A 16,393-nucleotide genomic window follows, 5' to 3' on the forward strand; every position below is an offset into this window, starting at 1 on the left:
AGATGAAGAAGATGCCATGCCAAGGTCTGAAGTTTCTTTTTCCTTTTCATTTCCCAGAATGCTTTTGTCATCAGAGATGGAGAAAAGAAGGAGATCCCTGCAGAGCAGCTGGTTGTAGGAGATATTGTAGAGATTAAAGGTGGAGACCAGATTCCTGCTGATATCAGGATCCTGGCCTCACAGGGATGTAAGGTAAGCATCAATGTAGAGTTCCCTCTAAAAATAATTGGATCTGGTCCCAGTCTCTGTAACCTATAGTCCCACCCAATAGTCCTTGATTAAACCAAATGGACAAGACAGCCAAAGTGCCTAACTCTAAAATTTTCTCAAATCTGTCTTCATGAAATTACTTTGTATTATTGAGTTTAAACTTTGTGTTACTTTAAATGTACATTTTGTTTCTTACACACACACACACACACACACACACACACACATACACACACACACACAAAACCTAGTTGAAAGAAAACTTCTTCAGGGTAGAGATTTAATTTTTTTTTTTAGATTCCCTAATACTTTGGGTTGTATCTTACATATAGTAGGTGCTTAATAAATGTTTGTTAAGTTAAACTGAATTCATTCCCAGGTAGATAATTCTTCTCTTACTGGAGAATCAGAGCCTCAGTCTCGTTCTTGTGATCTTACCCACGAAAATCCCTTAGAGACGAAGAACATTAGCTTTTTTTCCACAACCTGCCTGGAAGGTAAGTCTGGCAGAATATATGAAACAAATGTCCCATAAAAATTAAGGGTTCTTCTACTCAGTCTCTACTTCTTGATCTCCTTCCCTTTACTTCATACAAGATATTTTTCCTAAGATAGACAGAAAGCACTCTATTTGTACCCGATATGCCAATACTTGATATAATATCATGCAGTTCTTTAGATCAGGGCAATGCCTAACTCATGGTTATGTCAGGCCAGAAGATGAAGACAGACAACCAAGCAGTCAGTACCCCTTATAGGCAAGTCTTCCTGGAATATCATCCATATACTTTCCTTTTAGGAACAGCAATTGGAATGGTCATCAGCACAGGTGATCGCACCATCATTGGAAGAATTGCTTCACTGGCCTCATCTGTTGGGCATGAGAAGACACCAATTGCCATTGAAGTTGAGCACTTTGTCCATATTGTAGCAAGAGTAGCTGTTTCTATTGGTATCGTGTTCTTCATTATTGCAATATGCATGAGATACCAGGTCCTAGATGCTATCATCTTCCTCATTGGCATAATTTTGGCCAATGTACCAGAGGGTCTGGTGGCTGCTGTCACAGTAAGTTCATAATGTGATCCATGCTCTCTGACTTAATCCTTATATTCCTAACATTATAGAATATATGAGACCCTACATGAGCTGTTATATTTCAAATTATTTCATTGTTTTAGAGTAGAATACTTTCCTCACTGGGAAGCAATACTTGAATGTTTTCAATAGATTGGGTGTTGGAGGAACATATAGGATTACTTTGGATAGTTTTAATAGTAGAATCCAAGATCATAAGGTACAAATCTCCCTTTTCAAGAGATCTGTAAGTAACCTTATGTGTATGTTTGTCTACTTAGTCTTGCTTGAAAGCAAAGTGAGAAATCCAAAGAATGAACTTCAAATTATAAAGCAGACTCTATGTTGATCTCTTACCTGAACCTAACCTGTAAACTGAGGTATGGAAGATATTGAACCTTAGAATGTATTTAAGAAGACACATGGTATCTCCTTCAAGACCCAGAGTATAAGATGAGCAAACTTGGGCACAAGTCTTTCAAGTCTTACAGTCTTTCTGGAGAGGGATATGGTTGCTCAAGTTGACCTAAGATCAAATGGTGTTTTTCATCTATATGGTGCAGTCTTGATGAAATTTCCTTTGCAACTCAGTCACTGTGGATCACTTTATTCAAAAGAGGAAATTAGGATTTTGTTTCTTTAAGAACAAAAGCCTCTTAGAGGGCATCATTCAACAAATAAAATACCCAAACTTTCTGTAGAGCAACCATGACTGTTTATTTACCCCCCAAATTCAACTAACTACAAATATTGAGCATGGTTATTCATAAAAAAATAGGTTAAAATGTGGTCTCTATAGAAATAGTTAAGCAAAAGGTCTTCTATCATTTTGACTCACTGGGATTTATATTTCTTTTCTTCTTTCTTTTCTAGGTGAGTCTGTCCCTGACAGCAAAACGGATGGCCAAGAAGAACTGTCTGGTGAAGAACTTGGAAGCAGTAGAAACTCTGGGCTCCACCTCCATCATCTGCTCTGACAAGACTGGGACCTTAACACAAAACAGAATGACTGTGGCCCATCTATGGTTTGACAACCAGATCTATCAGGCTGATACAAGTGAAGATCAGAAAGGTGAGGCTTTGGAAGCAAACTCAAGGATGTGGGACTGAGCATGGGAAGTTAATGCTAACCCTGATAGGGTGAGCAGGCTTTTTCTGAGATCTGTTTGGATCCTGTGGATATACAGACTCACTCTCCTCTCCCACAGCAGTCTTCTATGTGCTACATCACTCTTCCTCTTGCTTTCCAGACCAGCTCTTTGACCAAAGTTCTGCAACCTGGACCTCCTTATCCAAGATTGTAACACTATGCAACCGAGCTGAGTTTAAACCAGGGCAGGAAAGTGTCCCCATCATGAAGGTAGGTCTTCTGTTCATCTGGGCATGCCATCAAAGACAATCTCCGGATGATCTTGCTGTCTTCCATCCCTGTGTTACCACTTAAGGAGTTAAGAAGTTACTTTAAGAGCAAGTTGGAAATGCCAACATGTTATCTAAAGCCATACTTTAGCTTCATTCTACTTTGCTTTGTAAAGTCATAGGAAAAACTAGAGAAGGTCTCAAAATACTGACTTCAAGCAGTATGATGTAGTAGTTTGAACAAGGCTGCAGTTCATTGTGGTTCCTACTGAATTCAACACCATGTTGAAGACAACTTGATGATCCTGCTATTGTGTTGAAGCTATGTAACTTGATCCTATTTGTTCCTCCAGACCTAACTCATCTAAGCTATTGAATTAAACATTTATTAAGCACCTGCTGTATGCTAGACACTAGGACAACCAGGCATATATAGTCCCTGGCCTTTAGGAGCTCACATTCTCCTGGTGAAAAACTGCATGCACAAAGTGTGAGTGAGAAACACTAGCAACTGTGGGAAGAGGGAAAGTTGTTTTGTTATGAGCTGCATTTGGGGTGAGAATTGCAGGGAGTGAAGAGTAACAAAAGGCAGAGTTGAGGAGAAAGTGTGTCTCAACATGCAAGACAGATGGCCTGTGCAAAGGCAAGGACTTGGGAGATAGAATGCTGCTTGGAAGCAGCAGGAAGCACTCCAGTTTGGCTGCCCTGAGGGTAGTAATGTGTAATTAGATAGGATAGGTAGGTTACAGAGCCAGATTATGAAGGGTTTCAAATGCCAAATAGGAGAGTTTGTATTTGATCCTAGAACGCAACAGAGAGTTAATGAAGCTTCTTGATCAGGGAAACAAGTAAATGTGGCATTATATAACATGTTTCCTTCTTTGCTTTCTGTTCACCTCTTAAATCTTTTCTGCTTATCTCTGAACTCCTGTAGGTCCTTATCCAAACTCTACCCAACACTCCCTACCACCCCATTCCTTATTTCCCTCCCCTCCTCAAATTTCCTTCCTAACTCCCTCTTTTCCAAGGTACCCTCTGGAATGTCTGTTCAATAGGTAACAAACTTACCTTTATCTTAAATCTATTCCTCTCCCATTCCTTCCATCTACTAGCTCTTATTGTAACCTGGCTTTCCCCTGATAACTTAAGTTCCCTGTCTACCCTCTCCAGTACTGACTGCACCTTCACGCATGCTCTTTGGCTCTCTGGTTAAGGTCAGGAAGCTGGAATATTCCTTGCTCCCCACTGCCACTTCCAGGTTCTCTCCCTTCTTCCCTCAGTCAGTAACCTCTATTCTTTTGAAGGTTCATTCTATTCATATCCTCCACCCAATCAAAATTCTGGTAACTGCTGTCTAGAGACTCAGGTCACTCCCCTTAATTCCTCAAGGAGTTTGATACCTGGCTTACAATTTTTCTTTCTTTCCCAACTCTTACCCTCATACTAAGGGACTTTAGCAAATGTACTGGTCTTCCCTCAAATACCTTAACTATTCAGGTCCTCAACTTACTCTCCTCCATGAGCTACTCCTCCACTGCACCTCAGTCACACACAAAGACAATTATCCCCTAGATCTTGCCTTTACCTACAAAGGTACCATCTCCATTCATGTTCAAGAATTCAGAAATCCCCTTATCCCACCATAATCTATTGGCTTTTCACTTTTGTTCTGCCTTGCCTCACATAACCCTACTCTCCATGCTCACTGTGATCACCAGTCCCTTGACCCCTCAATTCTCTACCTGGTCGTCACCCTCTCCTCTTCCCTTTATCTTGACTCCTTGGTGAACAAATTTAACTCTGCACTGTCCTCTTCTCTTGAAGACATACCACCTATTATGCCCAACCAAACTTCAGCCTTGGATCAATCTCACCATTTGTCACCTTTGTGCCTAGACACACCCTGCTGTATATGATACACGTACTGCTAAATGAAGGTGAAGAAAATTCTATCACATTTCTTCCTTTCAAGAGATTGACCCCTCTGTTACCCCTATCATTTTGCTCATTTTCAATCTCCCTTTCCCTACTGGTTCCTTTCCTATTGCCTACAAACATATATACCCATGTCTCCCCTGTCATTAAAAAATCTTCACTTGATCCTTCCATCCCTACTAACTATTATCTGACTTCTTTTCTGCCCTTTGTAGATAAACTGCTTGAAAAGGAGGTCTACAGTTGGTGGCTACGTATTCTCTGCTTTCTCTCTCCTTAACCCCTTACAATCTGGCCTCCAAACTTATCATTCTACCAAAATTGCTCTCTCCAAAGTTACTAATGATCTTAGTTGCCAAATCAAATAGCCTTTTCTCGATCATCGTTCTCTTTGACCACTTTGCAGCTTTTGACATTGTTGATCACTCTCTCCTCCTTGATACTCTCTTTTCTCTATCAGGACCTCTCCTGATTTTCCTTCCACTTCTCTGACCACTCCTCTGTGTCCTTGGGATCCTCCTACAGATCATGCCCTCTAACTTTCTAACTAAGTGTCCCTCAGGGATCTATATTGGGTCCTCTTCTCTTCTCCCTCTATACTATTTCACTTACTGATCTCATCAGCACCCATCTTTATGCTGATGATTCTCAAATGCATCTTTCCTGACCCAATCTCTCTGCTGATCTCTAGTCTTCCATATCCAACTTCCTTTCAGACATCTTGAACTAGATGTCCAGGAGACATCTTAAACTCAGTATGTGTAAAACAGAACTCATTATCTTCCCCCTTATACCCTTCCTACATCCTACTTTCTCTCTTACTATAGAAGACAACACCATCCTCCTAGTCCCTCAGTCTCCCAACCCTGGGGTCATCCTGGGCTTCTCACTTACTCTCCCCCACCATATCTAATCTGTGGTCATACCCTGTCAATTTCACCTTCGCAATGTCTCTCACATATACCCCCTTCTCTCCTGACACTGCAACCACTCTAGGGCAGGCCCCCATCACCTGATCACCTTACTCCTGGATTACTATAATAGCCTGCTGGTGAGTCTGCCTGCCTCAAGTGTCTCTCCACTCCAGTCCATCCTCCATTCAACCACTAAAGTGATTTTCCTAAAACACAGGTGTGATCCTGTTATACCCCTATTCAATAAATTCCAGTGGCTCCCTATTGCCTTAAGGAGCCAATATAAAATGTTTTGTTTGTCATTCAAAGCCCTTCATAAGCTAGCCCCTCCTACTTTTCCAGTCATCTTACACCTTACTCCCTTAAAGTAGGACACACTGTACCTTGACCCCAAGATAGTGGTGTTATTTTTATCATTTTTGAGTGTGAAAGGCAACACCACTTTACTCTCTGACACATACTCTTTGGTCCAGTGACACTGGCATTCTGGATATTTTGTGAAAAAGATACTCCATTTCTCAATTCTGGGCATTTTCTCTTGCTCTCTCCCATGACTGGAACCATCTCCCTCCTCGACTGCAACTACTTTTGCAGTTTATTATCTAGACAATGGAGGATCAAAAAAATCAAATGCAGGATTGTCTTTTGTTATTCATTTATGTTCTTTCTTTAATTAGATTAAAAACTTCTTGAGGGCAAGCATCTTTTCCCCCTCTCTCCTCTCTATTACCTATAGCATTTAAGCACATGGTAAGTATCAAAAAACAGATTAATTTTAAATGCCATGGAATAGTCAGACTATGATTATAATTTTATTTGTTTTATTCCTTTTTTGAAAAAAATTTCCAGAAAGTAGTAATAGGAGATGCCTCAGAAGCTGCCCTCCTGAAGTTCTCAGAAGTCATTATTGGAGATGTGATTGAAAGAAGAAAAAGAAACAGGAAAGTGGCTGAAATCCCTTTTAACTCCACCAACAAATTCCAGGTGGGTTTTTACTCATATTTCTTAGCCCAGTGATATTTTACCTAGAGTTATGAAAAGTGTCCATAGGTCTAGAGCCTGGCCTAATTTGGGTGGTTGTTTTCCCAGAAGCACAGTAGGAAAAAGAGGATGAGTCTGGAGAAGCTAAGATGTGGGTCTCCCTGAAAAAATCCATCCCTGGCCACTGTCTTATTTTCTGGTGCTGAGGGATTTGGGGCCTAGTTTTTATTGCTAGTTACTATCAGAGGCATTAAGGGAGTTGCTTTCCCTTCATTTTTTTTTTTTTAAGTAATCAGGGTTAAGTAACTTGCTCAAGGTTACACCTCCAGTTATTTCTGGGTGTGGTGCTAAGTATTTGAGCCTGGATTCGATCCCCAGATCATCCCAACACTGGGGCCAGTGATCTTACTCACTGAGCCACCTGGCTGCCCCTCTTTCCCTTCATTTTTGAAGAGGACCAAAGACATCACAGGTGATGTCTTGACTTGTGCATGAATTGGACTTAAGTAAGGCAAAGTTGCACAAAGTCGTCAGCTTCACTCTGAGTGAAATCCAGTAACAAGACAAAAGTTAAAATGACTGGTGATAGACAGTTCACTCCCAAAGGGACTGCCTCATTCCAAAAATCAGGTGGAGGCAAATAAATGTCCCCTCTGACAGTATGTGGACAAACCAGGAAAGTTTTAAATTTTATTCTATCCCATGCAGTTGAGGTTCTGGGATCCTGTGGGGTCTTTTTGCCAATATCTCAGGAAATCAGCCTAATAGCAACTGGTGCCTTCACTTCAGGAGTGTAGGAATGTCAAAAGGCCAACTGCTTCTATCTCCTTCATGGAGATAGGAATGAATTGGGATGGGAATGAAAAATCGCTCTTTATAGTCTAAAGTATTAGGGAGATGGTAGTATGAGAGACAAGCCTATTTGGCATTAGAACTTTCCCTGCTGGCCATCTTGCTCAATCTGGAACAAAGTGGATTTGGGACATAAAAGTAAAAATTCCTTTCCCACCACTCCCCCCCTCGCCAAGCCATCCCCTCACACAAACATACACGTTCTCCCTAACCTCCTAAAATATACTTAATTAAATGAGTTTTGATGGTTATATGTAAGATTCTCTTCATTAACAGTGAACCAACATGAAAGAAAGAGCTTCAGGTGAATGCAACTATGCTGAAAACTATTGGAATTTAAGTCCCTGGGTTCCTGGAATTTTTTTTAATGTCACCTCTCTTGACAAGACCCTGTAATTTGGTTACTGGTTAAGAGGCCCTGGTGAAATATAATAAGACCAGTGCAAATATATCCATATGCAAGTCATTTCATGTATGGGAAGAAGCAGAAAGAAAATTTGCTGATCTCAGTTTCCAGTGCCACCAAGAAACCCTGTCCAGCCCTAATGTTGAGACTATGGGCCTACTGCCTAGTCTCTCTCTATCTAGCTACAAATTGTAATAACAGTCGGAAACCTGGAAAAGGGAAAGGGATCACAAAAGTAGATGATTCCTGCTGCTAGGAAACCTGCAGTAGATAATCCTGCCCTGGATATGACATTCAGTGGAATTTGTGCTACCACCAAAAAGGATGTCTCTTCCTCTTTAGAGAGGGGCACTGCTTCAGTTTGGGTCTGTTGATTTCCCATATGAAAGCCCAGGCTGCAGCTTTAGGTTGGGGGCCAGTTGGAGTCTCCTTTTCTAGGGGGAGGCACCAAGGGATCTTAGAGGTGGCCCTGGGTTTGAATAGCACATCACAACAGAAAGAACCCTGGCTATGGAGGGAGAAGTCTTAGATTCAGATCTTACCTCTGCCATTTACTCCCTGTGCAACCCAAGAGAGACAAGTCATGTAACCTCACTGGGCTTCAGGTCTTTCATCTATAAAAGGAGAAGCCTGGACCATGTGGTCTCTAAAGGCCCTTTCAGCTCTAGCACCTTGATCCCATCAATAGAGGAGGCTTCAATGCACACCAGGGTCATCGATATGCCTCCTGTTTCCACCACAAGGAAGCCAAGTGTACAAAGAGTAAGGGATGACTTTCCTTCTTCTGTGACTATTTCTGACTACTTGTGAGCTCTTCAGGTCTCTTAGAAGTGACAGTAACAGTGGCATGTCCCATTTAACACATTCACTTAATTCCTTCCTCCCAGCTCTCCATCCATGAGACAGATGACCCCAATGACAAGCGCTTCCTCTTGGTGATGAAAGGAGCCCCTGAGAGGATCCTGGAGAAATGCAGCACCGTCATGATCAATGGCCAGGAGCAACCTCTCAATGAAAGTACTGCAGAGGCCTTCCAAACTGCATACATGGAGCTGGGAGGCTTAGGGGAGAGAGTGCTGGGTGAGTTGGCCTGGAAAGGGACAGAGAAGGAGCCACTGGTCACTACTACATAAAGGATTTAAGTTGAGAAAATGGACAAGTTTCTTAAAAACAGTGGAAGGTGATACCAAGGGAAGGAAATGAATTGATGGAGTGTATGTTTCTAAAGGACATTGGAATTTGTGTTTGGGAAAGAAAAGTTTGGTGCTTAAACATACTCACAAAAATGCAGCATAGAAACTTTTTTGCCTGGCAAAACTTTCTTATCACGTTAACTTCTTTTAAACAAGAGATCTGTTTATAACCCAACTAGGATGGCTTTTTAGGAGCTTTTCTACCTGAACTTTAAAGTGTAGACCTTAGTTTCTTTATGTGTAAGACTGAAGAGATTAGATTAATTGAACAGTACTGTCTCAGCTTAAAAATCTGTGATTCTATGACATATATTTTCATCTGATTGTCTTTTACATTATCCTAGAGCTAGCTAGATACTTCTTGTGATAAGCAGAAGATTGTATCTTGTCCCTAATGAAGTTCCTTTCCCACAAATGTCTATTGTACCTTTCCTGAGGAAGGTGTAGGGAAAGGATCTAAGTTTCCATTCAAGAAAAATAATTTTGATGCTTTAATGTGCTTGTGTGGTATGGAAGCAGTGTCTCTCTTATTTCTTATCTTCTTCTTCCTATTTTTATTGATGTCTTCCCTACTTGTTCCCCATGAATATCTATTCCAGGTTTCTGTCATCTCTACCTGCCAGAAGATGAATTTCCAGATGCCTATTCCTTTGATGTAGAGACCATGAACTTTCCCACCTCTGACCTCTGCTTTGTGGGGCTGATATCATTGATTGATCCCCCTCGTTCCACTGTCCCTGATGCAGTCATCAAATGCCGCAGTGCTGGCATCAAGGTAGAGTTTTTTTTTCCTACCTTCTGGAGTCCTTCACAGGTGAGAAAGATCCTTTAAGGAAACTTCATTTTATAATAAAGTCCTCTCTACCAATCATGTGTATTTTACTTTTCCTTTTTATGTTTGAGAGGCATCATAAGTGAATGGATAGGAAGCAAGTCTCAAAGCCAGAAAGCCCTGGGTTCAAGTCCCTCTGACATGACAGAATAAAGTCCTCCCCTGACACATGTTGGCTAAGTGACCCTGAAAAGGACACTGATAACCCCCCAGTGTTCTACACAGTTCTTTGAGACTCTTAAGTTGTTGAAAAGGTGCCAATCTGCAGTGGTAGAAGGCATTTCCTCATCAATGAAATCACTAGTCCACCCTCAACCCCTATTCCTTTTATGTTTATATTAGTTTTTATTGATTATTGGAATATTGGTTTATTAGAATTCTGTAGACAGGCTTCTTCTCAGTATAGTTACTGTTTAGTATAATACCTTAATACTCAAATCTGGTTCAGTGGAGATAGCCAAAGGAATGGTTGAATGGAGCACTTGCATGTTTTAAGAAGTGCTTTTTACATATATTATCATATTTAATCCCATTATGTTTTCCCATGAACCATGACAAGCAATGAACAGGCAAAAAAAGTCTATTTTAAAAAAAATCAATGGTTGCTTTTGGCAGTATGGCATAGGATTCTCTATCCAGTTCTTTCATTTACTAGCTCTGTAATTTTGGGCAAATTACTTAACCTCCCTGACCTTCTGTTTCCTCCTCTAAACAAAGAAAAGTACTTTGCAAACATTGAAGTGCTATATAAATGTAAACTATTGTTCTACCATGTTTCCCCGATAATAAGACACTGTCTTATTATTTTTTTTGGAAAGAAAAACACCAGAGGGCTTATTTTCAGGGGAGGGCTTATGTTGTCCTGCCTCAGCTCTCCTCCATGGCACTGCTCTCAATGGCGCCAGCAAGCAAATCACTGGGGAAGAACAGGATGACGCGCTCACTGCTGCAGCTCTGATTGGATGCAGCTCGGAGCGTGGCGTGCATTTCACCAGGGAGGGGGGGGGACACGGTGCATACAGAGGGTACCGTAATGTAGCGTGTAGCGCAGGGGATCACCTTCACTACAGTAGCAATCTCAATAGGGCTTATTTTTGGGGGAGGGCTTATTTTAGAGGAATCTTACACAGATAAGGGCTTATTTTCAGGATAGGTCTTATTATTGGGGAAACACGGTAGTTACTATTATTGTCATTTAGTAAAAGAAATAATGGCTTTTTAAGTTACAATGTACTGTATAAAGGTAAGGTAGAATCTTTTAATATTTTTCTAACTCCATTGAGCTTTGTGATTCCTTAAAGTGGAATATGTAATTCCAATTTATTTACTATTCTTTAAAATCTGAGGATGTTCCACAAAACATTTTTTTCTAGTATGTCTGGTAAGAACTACACCAAAGAATAAAGGTTCCCTCCAATAAAGAGGGGGGAAATTTTTCAAAATTAGCAAGAAGATATATGGAAAATGTACTGGTGCTAGACTTTTCCAGGGAGAAGGATATATATTACAACCAAAGGTCCCCCAAAGATCAATTGTCATCAACACTGATTATACCCTACTCACTCTTCCCTCAGCCAAGAGCAGTCATGCCCACTTGTCCCTCTGCTTTTGCTAGGGCTGCTTTTCATTGATTATATCTGTTTCTCCTCATTTTAGGTTATCATGGTGACAGGTGATCATCCCATCACAGCCAAAGCTATTGCCAGAAGCGTGGGCATCATTTCAGCCAATAGTGAGACTGTGGAGGATATAGCAAAACGTCTTAAAATTCCTGTAGAACAGGTTAACAAAAGGTAAGAGCAGCTGCAATTCAACTCTTACACACGTCTTTGTTTCAAAGAGCTGCAATATTAGGGGCTTATACTCTTAGGCTGCTGCCATTGTATCATTTCTTTATATGTACATACACATACACACATATACATACACAATTACCTTTCCAGTAAAGAGTTCGGCAAAGCCACTAAAAAATGGTATTCTTTTTTTTTTTGGAGGGAAATTGGGGTTAAGTGACTTGCCCAAGGTCACATGGCTAGTTTTTGTGTTAAGTGTCTGAGGCCAGATTTGAGCTCAGGTCCTCCTGACTCCAGGGCTGGTGCTCTATTCACTGCACCACCTAGTCACCCCTAAAAAAGGTATTCTTTATACAATATTAGTTCCACATTGTTACTGAAAAAGTTAGAACTTAGAAAAAGACCATCTAGGCCAGGGGACCCTAACCTGAAGACAGTGAAATTTTTTAAAAAATATTTTTTTATTTAATTTTCAATATACTTGGTATCCTTTGTGATCTTATGCATTTTGCTTTATGCATTGAAAATCAAAATAGAATAAAACAAAATAATTATTCTGAGAAGAGATTCATAGCTTTTATCAGACTGCCAAAGAGGTCCAATAACAAAATAAGGGTGAAGAATCCTTTGTATAATCCACACACCCCTATTTTATTGATAAGGAAACTGAACTGATACTTATAGGTGGGGAGGAATGAACCCAAGGTCATGAAGGGCTGAACTAGAATTCAAATGAGTTCTTTTGCAAGCCATTCTAACATGAATTGTGATATACTTTCAATATTAAAAATTTATCTGTTATTTGTCAAATATTTCTTAAATCAGTGGTTAGTTGTTTGCAGCCCCCAAACAAAAGTTTCAAAGCCTTCTGCCCCTCTTTTTTGACAACCAAATGGAAATCTCTCCATACATTTGCTAAATTACTCTCCCTAAGACACAGGAATGACCCACGTCAGTGGCTACTTAAAACCCTTCAGTGGCCTCTAGGATAAAATACATACTCCTCCCCTGGCATTTAAGGTCCTGTTCAATCTGTCTCCTACTTCTCTTCCTTATTCCAGTCAGACTAGCCTGTCAGCTGCTCCTTAACTCAACTCTGGGCCTTTGTAGAGGTGGTCTCCAATAACTAAAATGTATTCCCTTCTCACCTGTGCTTATTAGAATCCCTAACTTCCTTCAAGATTAGGCTCAGGTGCTTCTTGGGAATCTTTTCCTGGTGTCTCTAGTTGCTTGTGCCCTTTCACATCCCCCTGTAATGAATATATTTATTATATGTATCTTCATTGCCTCCTCCCGTAGAATCTAAACTCTTAGAGGTCAGGCTCTATTTTGCCTTTGTATCCTGAGTGCCAAACATACAGACTTACACGCAATAGGCACTGAATAAACATTTAATTGTTGAACTGAATACAAAATAATACATACACACATAACTGAGAAGCAAGCAAAGTGCTGGTTCTCAGGAGTGGGGAACCTGTGGCCTCAACGCCATATGTGGACCTCTAGGTCCTCAAGTGTGGCACTTTGACTGAATCCAAACTTCACAGAACAAGGGATTTTTTCTGTAAAATTTGGATTCAGTCAAAAAGTCACACCCAACGACCTAGAAGGCATGTGTGACTTTGAGGCTGCAAGTTTCCCATCCCTGTCTAGGTAGCCCCAAAAAGGAAATAGTTATTATCAACTGGGAGAAGTAGGAAATGCGTCATTGAGGAGGCATAATGTTGAGTTGGGTTTTAAAGGACAAGCAGGAATTCAAAAGACAAGGGATGACGCTAAGGGAGGGCATTCCAGCCACAGGGAACTCACTACCAGCTCTTTTGGTGTCCCCTCTGCAAGGGAAGGGACTTGGTAGAATTCATTCCAATTGCTCCAATGTAAGTACCCTTCTAGCCTTTGTTTCCCCATTTTGAATGGAAATAGCAAAACCTATTACTGAGCTAGGCTTCTATATTTTGCTTTTATTTTATTTTTAATTTATGGAATAAAAGAATGATTTACATGATATAGTAGATTAAAAAAGATGACTCTACATGAAATTGCAAATCTACTCTGCACAACTTGCTTTTCTTTTCAAATATATAACAAAATTACCATGTACATTCCTTTTTTTTTTCTTCTCTCCCCCTGCCCTGCCCTAGGGGGACCACCATTAGACACAGATAGGTATGTATGTACACATATATATGTACATATATATTATATATGTGTATATATATGTATATACACATGTAAAAATTTTTCTATATATACTTCTATTTATTAGTTCTTTCTCTGGATGAAGATAGTGTTTTTCTTCATATGTCCTTTATAGTTAATTTGAATATTTATAGTAGACAAAATAATTTATTCTATCAAAATTGTTCTTAAAACAATATTGCTGTTACTGTATACATTGTTGTCTTGGTTCCGCTCACTTCACTCTTCATTATTTTGTGCAGGTCTTTCCATGTTTTTCTAAAATCACTGAGTCCGTAATTTCTTACAGTAGAGTAGTATTCCATCACAATCATATACCATAACTTGTTCAATCATTCCCCAATTAATGGGCATCCCTGCAATTTCCAATTTCTTTGCTACCACAAAGAGAACTACTATAAACATTCTAAGAACATAGAGGTACTTTTCCTTTTCCCCCTATCATCTTTAGAAATAGACCAAGTAGGGGCGGCCAGGCAGCACAACAAGTAAGAGCACCGGCCCCAGTGTCGGGATGACCTGGGGAATCGAATCTGGGCTCAGACACTTAGAACCCACCCAGAAACACCTGGCCGTGTAACCTTGAGCAAGTTACTTAACCCCAATTGCTTATAATAAAAAAAAGAAATAGACCAACTAGCTGTATTGCTGGGTCAAAGGATATAGGTAGCTTAAGAACTATTTGGGGATAATTCCAGATTGCTCTCAAAAATGGTTGGATCATCTCACAATTACACCAACAATGAATGAATAATGCAATTTTCCACATTCTCTCCAAAATTTGTCACTTTCCCCTTCTATCATTTTAGCCAATCTGGTAGGTATAAAATGATATCTCAAGGTTGTTTCAATTTGTGTTTTTTATATGACTATAAATTGTTTTGATTTCCTCATCAGAAAACTGCTGCTCCTATCCTTTGACCATTTATCAATTGGGGAATGACTTGTACTCTTACATATTTGACAAAGTTCTTTACATAACTTAGATATGAGACCTTTATCTGATAAACTAGCTATAAATTTTCTCCCTAATTTTCTGCTTTCCTGAATTAGATCTTGGCTGTATTAATTTTATTTATACAAAATCTTTTAATTTAATGTAATCAAAATTATCCATTTTACACCGGACTTTGCTCTATATCTTGCTTATTCATAAATTGTTCATTATCCTTAATTCTGATAAGTAATACTTTCTATATTCTTCTAATTTTCCTATAAAAATCTTTTCATATCTAGGTAATGTATTCATTTTGACCTTATGCTGGTAAATGATGTGAGATATTGGCCCATGCCCAATTTCTGTCATACTGTTTTCTAGTTTTCCCAACAGTATGACAGCATCATATTTGTTTCATAGAAAGAGTTTGATAGAATCCCTTCTTAAACTATTATTCCAAATAATTTTTTAATATTGGAATTAGTTGATCTTTAAATATTGATAGAATTCACTTATAAATCCATGTAGTCCATTTTCTCTTAGGAAGCTCATTTATGGCCTGTTCAATTTCTTTTTCTAAAAGAGGTCTATTTAGATATTCTATTTTCTCTTTGGCTTATCTAGGCAATATATATATATATATATATATATATATATATATATTTTTTTTTTAAAGCAATTTGGGTTAAGTAACTTGCTCAAGGTTACACAGCTAGTTATTTCTGGGTGTGGTGCTAAGTATCTGAGCCCAGATTCGATCTCCAGGTCATCCCGACACTGGGGCTGGTGCTCTTACTCGCTGTGCTACTGGCCGCCCCTAAGCAATTGGGGTTAAGTAACTTGCTCAAGGTTACAGGGACAGGTGTTTCTGGGTGGGTGCTAAGTGTCTGAGCCCGGATTCCATCCCCAGGTCATCCTGACATTGGGGCCAGTGCTCTTACTTGCCGTGCTACTGTATCAGCAATGCCATATTCACAATGCCTATAGAGATTATAAATATGCTGATATAATTATCCATCACAAAATACATCAGGTTTGCCATTTGGGGAAATAAACTAGAAAATTTATTAAGATACCAAAAGACTGAGTCCCAAAACCAGAAAGTGAAAGCCATCAGAGTAGTTATGACATTGGCACAGGTAGATAAAGTAGAAAGCACCCACATTCTCAAGCCTTTAAAACAGAACAGGCTACCTCAGGCAAAGGTCCTCCTCTCCCCACTCACAGCAACCACCCAGTGTCCTGGAAGAGCGCTCCCAGCAGCTCTGGCCTCTGGCAGTCCTCAGCAGGAGTCCTAACTCAAAAAAAAAAAAAAAAGGCAACCGCCACCAACTGCCAACTGCAGGACCGTTAGCTCGGCTTTTCACTTTCTCTTGCTCTGCTATGTCAGCACGTCCATGGGGCATGGGAGATCTTTAAATCCCATAACCCTTACATTCGGCCCCAAGATCTTTCATGTCCCTTACTTGGGAAAAATATAATAGGAATAACTGGTGTCAACAAAATTTCACAACAATATAACAAGAATAGCACACAATAAACACACACAAAAAAAACATATTTTAGGGTGGGGCTTGAGCACAAGCTCCCCATCATTCCCCCCACCCTGAACAAATGGGGCCCCAAAATCTTGTGGTAAGGGGTGAATATCTCTTCTTCTATGGCTACTTGCTGCTGAAATCGGATGTAGAGCTGTCCCTGTCCT

General features: G+C 39.9%; 1 protein-coding gene across 1 annotated transcript in view; it reads left to right on the top strand.

Annotated features, from left to right (window-relative positions):
• LOC138155528 (potassium-transporting ATPase alpha chain 2-like) overlaps nucleotides 1-16,393 on the top strand; it is a 51,257-nt gene that overhangs the window by 5,356 nt on the left and 29,508 nt on the right. The window contains exons 6-14 of the mRNA XM_069080808.1: nucleotides 58-192; nucleotides 590-707; nucleotides 1,010-1,278; nucleotides 2,161-2,359; nucleotides 2,538-2,647; nucleotides 6,345-6,479; nucleotides 8,622-8,814; nucleotides 9,527-9,702; nucleotides 11,416-11,552. Coding sequence (XP_068936909.1) covers nucleotides 58-192; nucleotides 590-707; nucleotides 1,010-1,278; nucleotides 2,161-2,359; nucleotides 2,538-2,647; nucleotides 6,345-6,479; nucleotides 8,622-8,814; nucleotides 9,527-9,702; nucleotides 11,416-11,552 — 1,472 coding nt within the window. The remainder of the gene's footprint in view (nucleotides 1-57; nucleotides 193-589; nucleotides 708-1,009; nucleotides 1,279-2,160; nucleotides 2,360-2,537; nucleotides 2,648-6,344; nucleotides 6,480-8,621; nucleotides 8,815-9,526; nucleotides 9,703-11,415; nucleotides 11,553-16,393) is intronic.

This window comes from Petaurus breviceps, unplaced genomic scaffold (assembly GCF_028583685.1).
Source record: "Petaurus breviceps papuanus isolate PSGF00001 unplaced genomic scaffold, PetGlider_PUasm1.0 91133, whole genome shotgun sequence".
Lineage (NCBI taxonomy): Eukaryota > Metazoa > Chordata > Mammalia > Diprotodontia > Petauridae > Petaurus > Petaurus breviceps.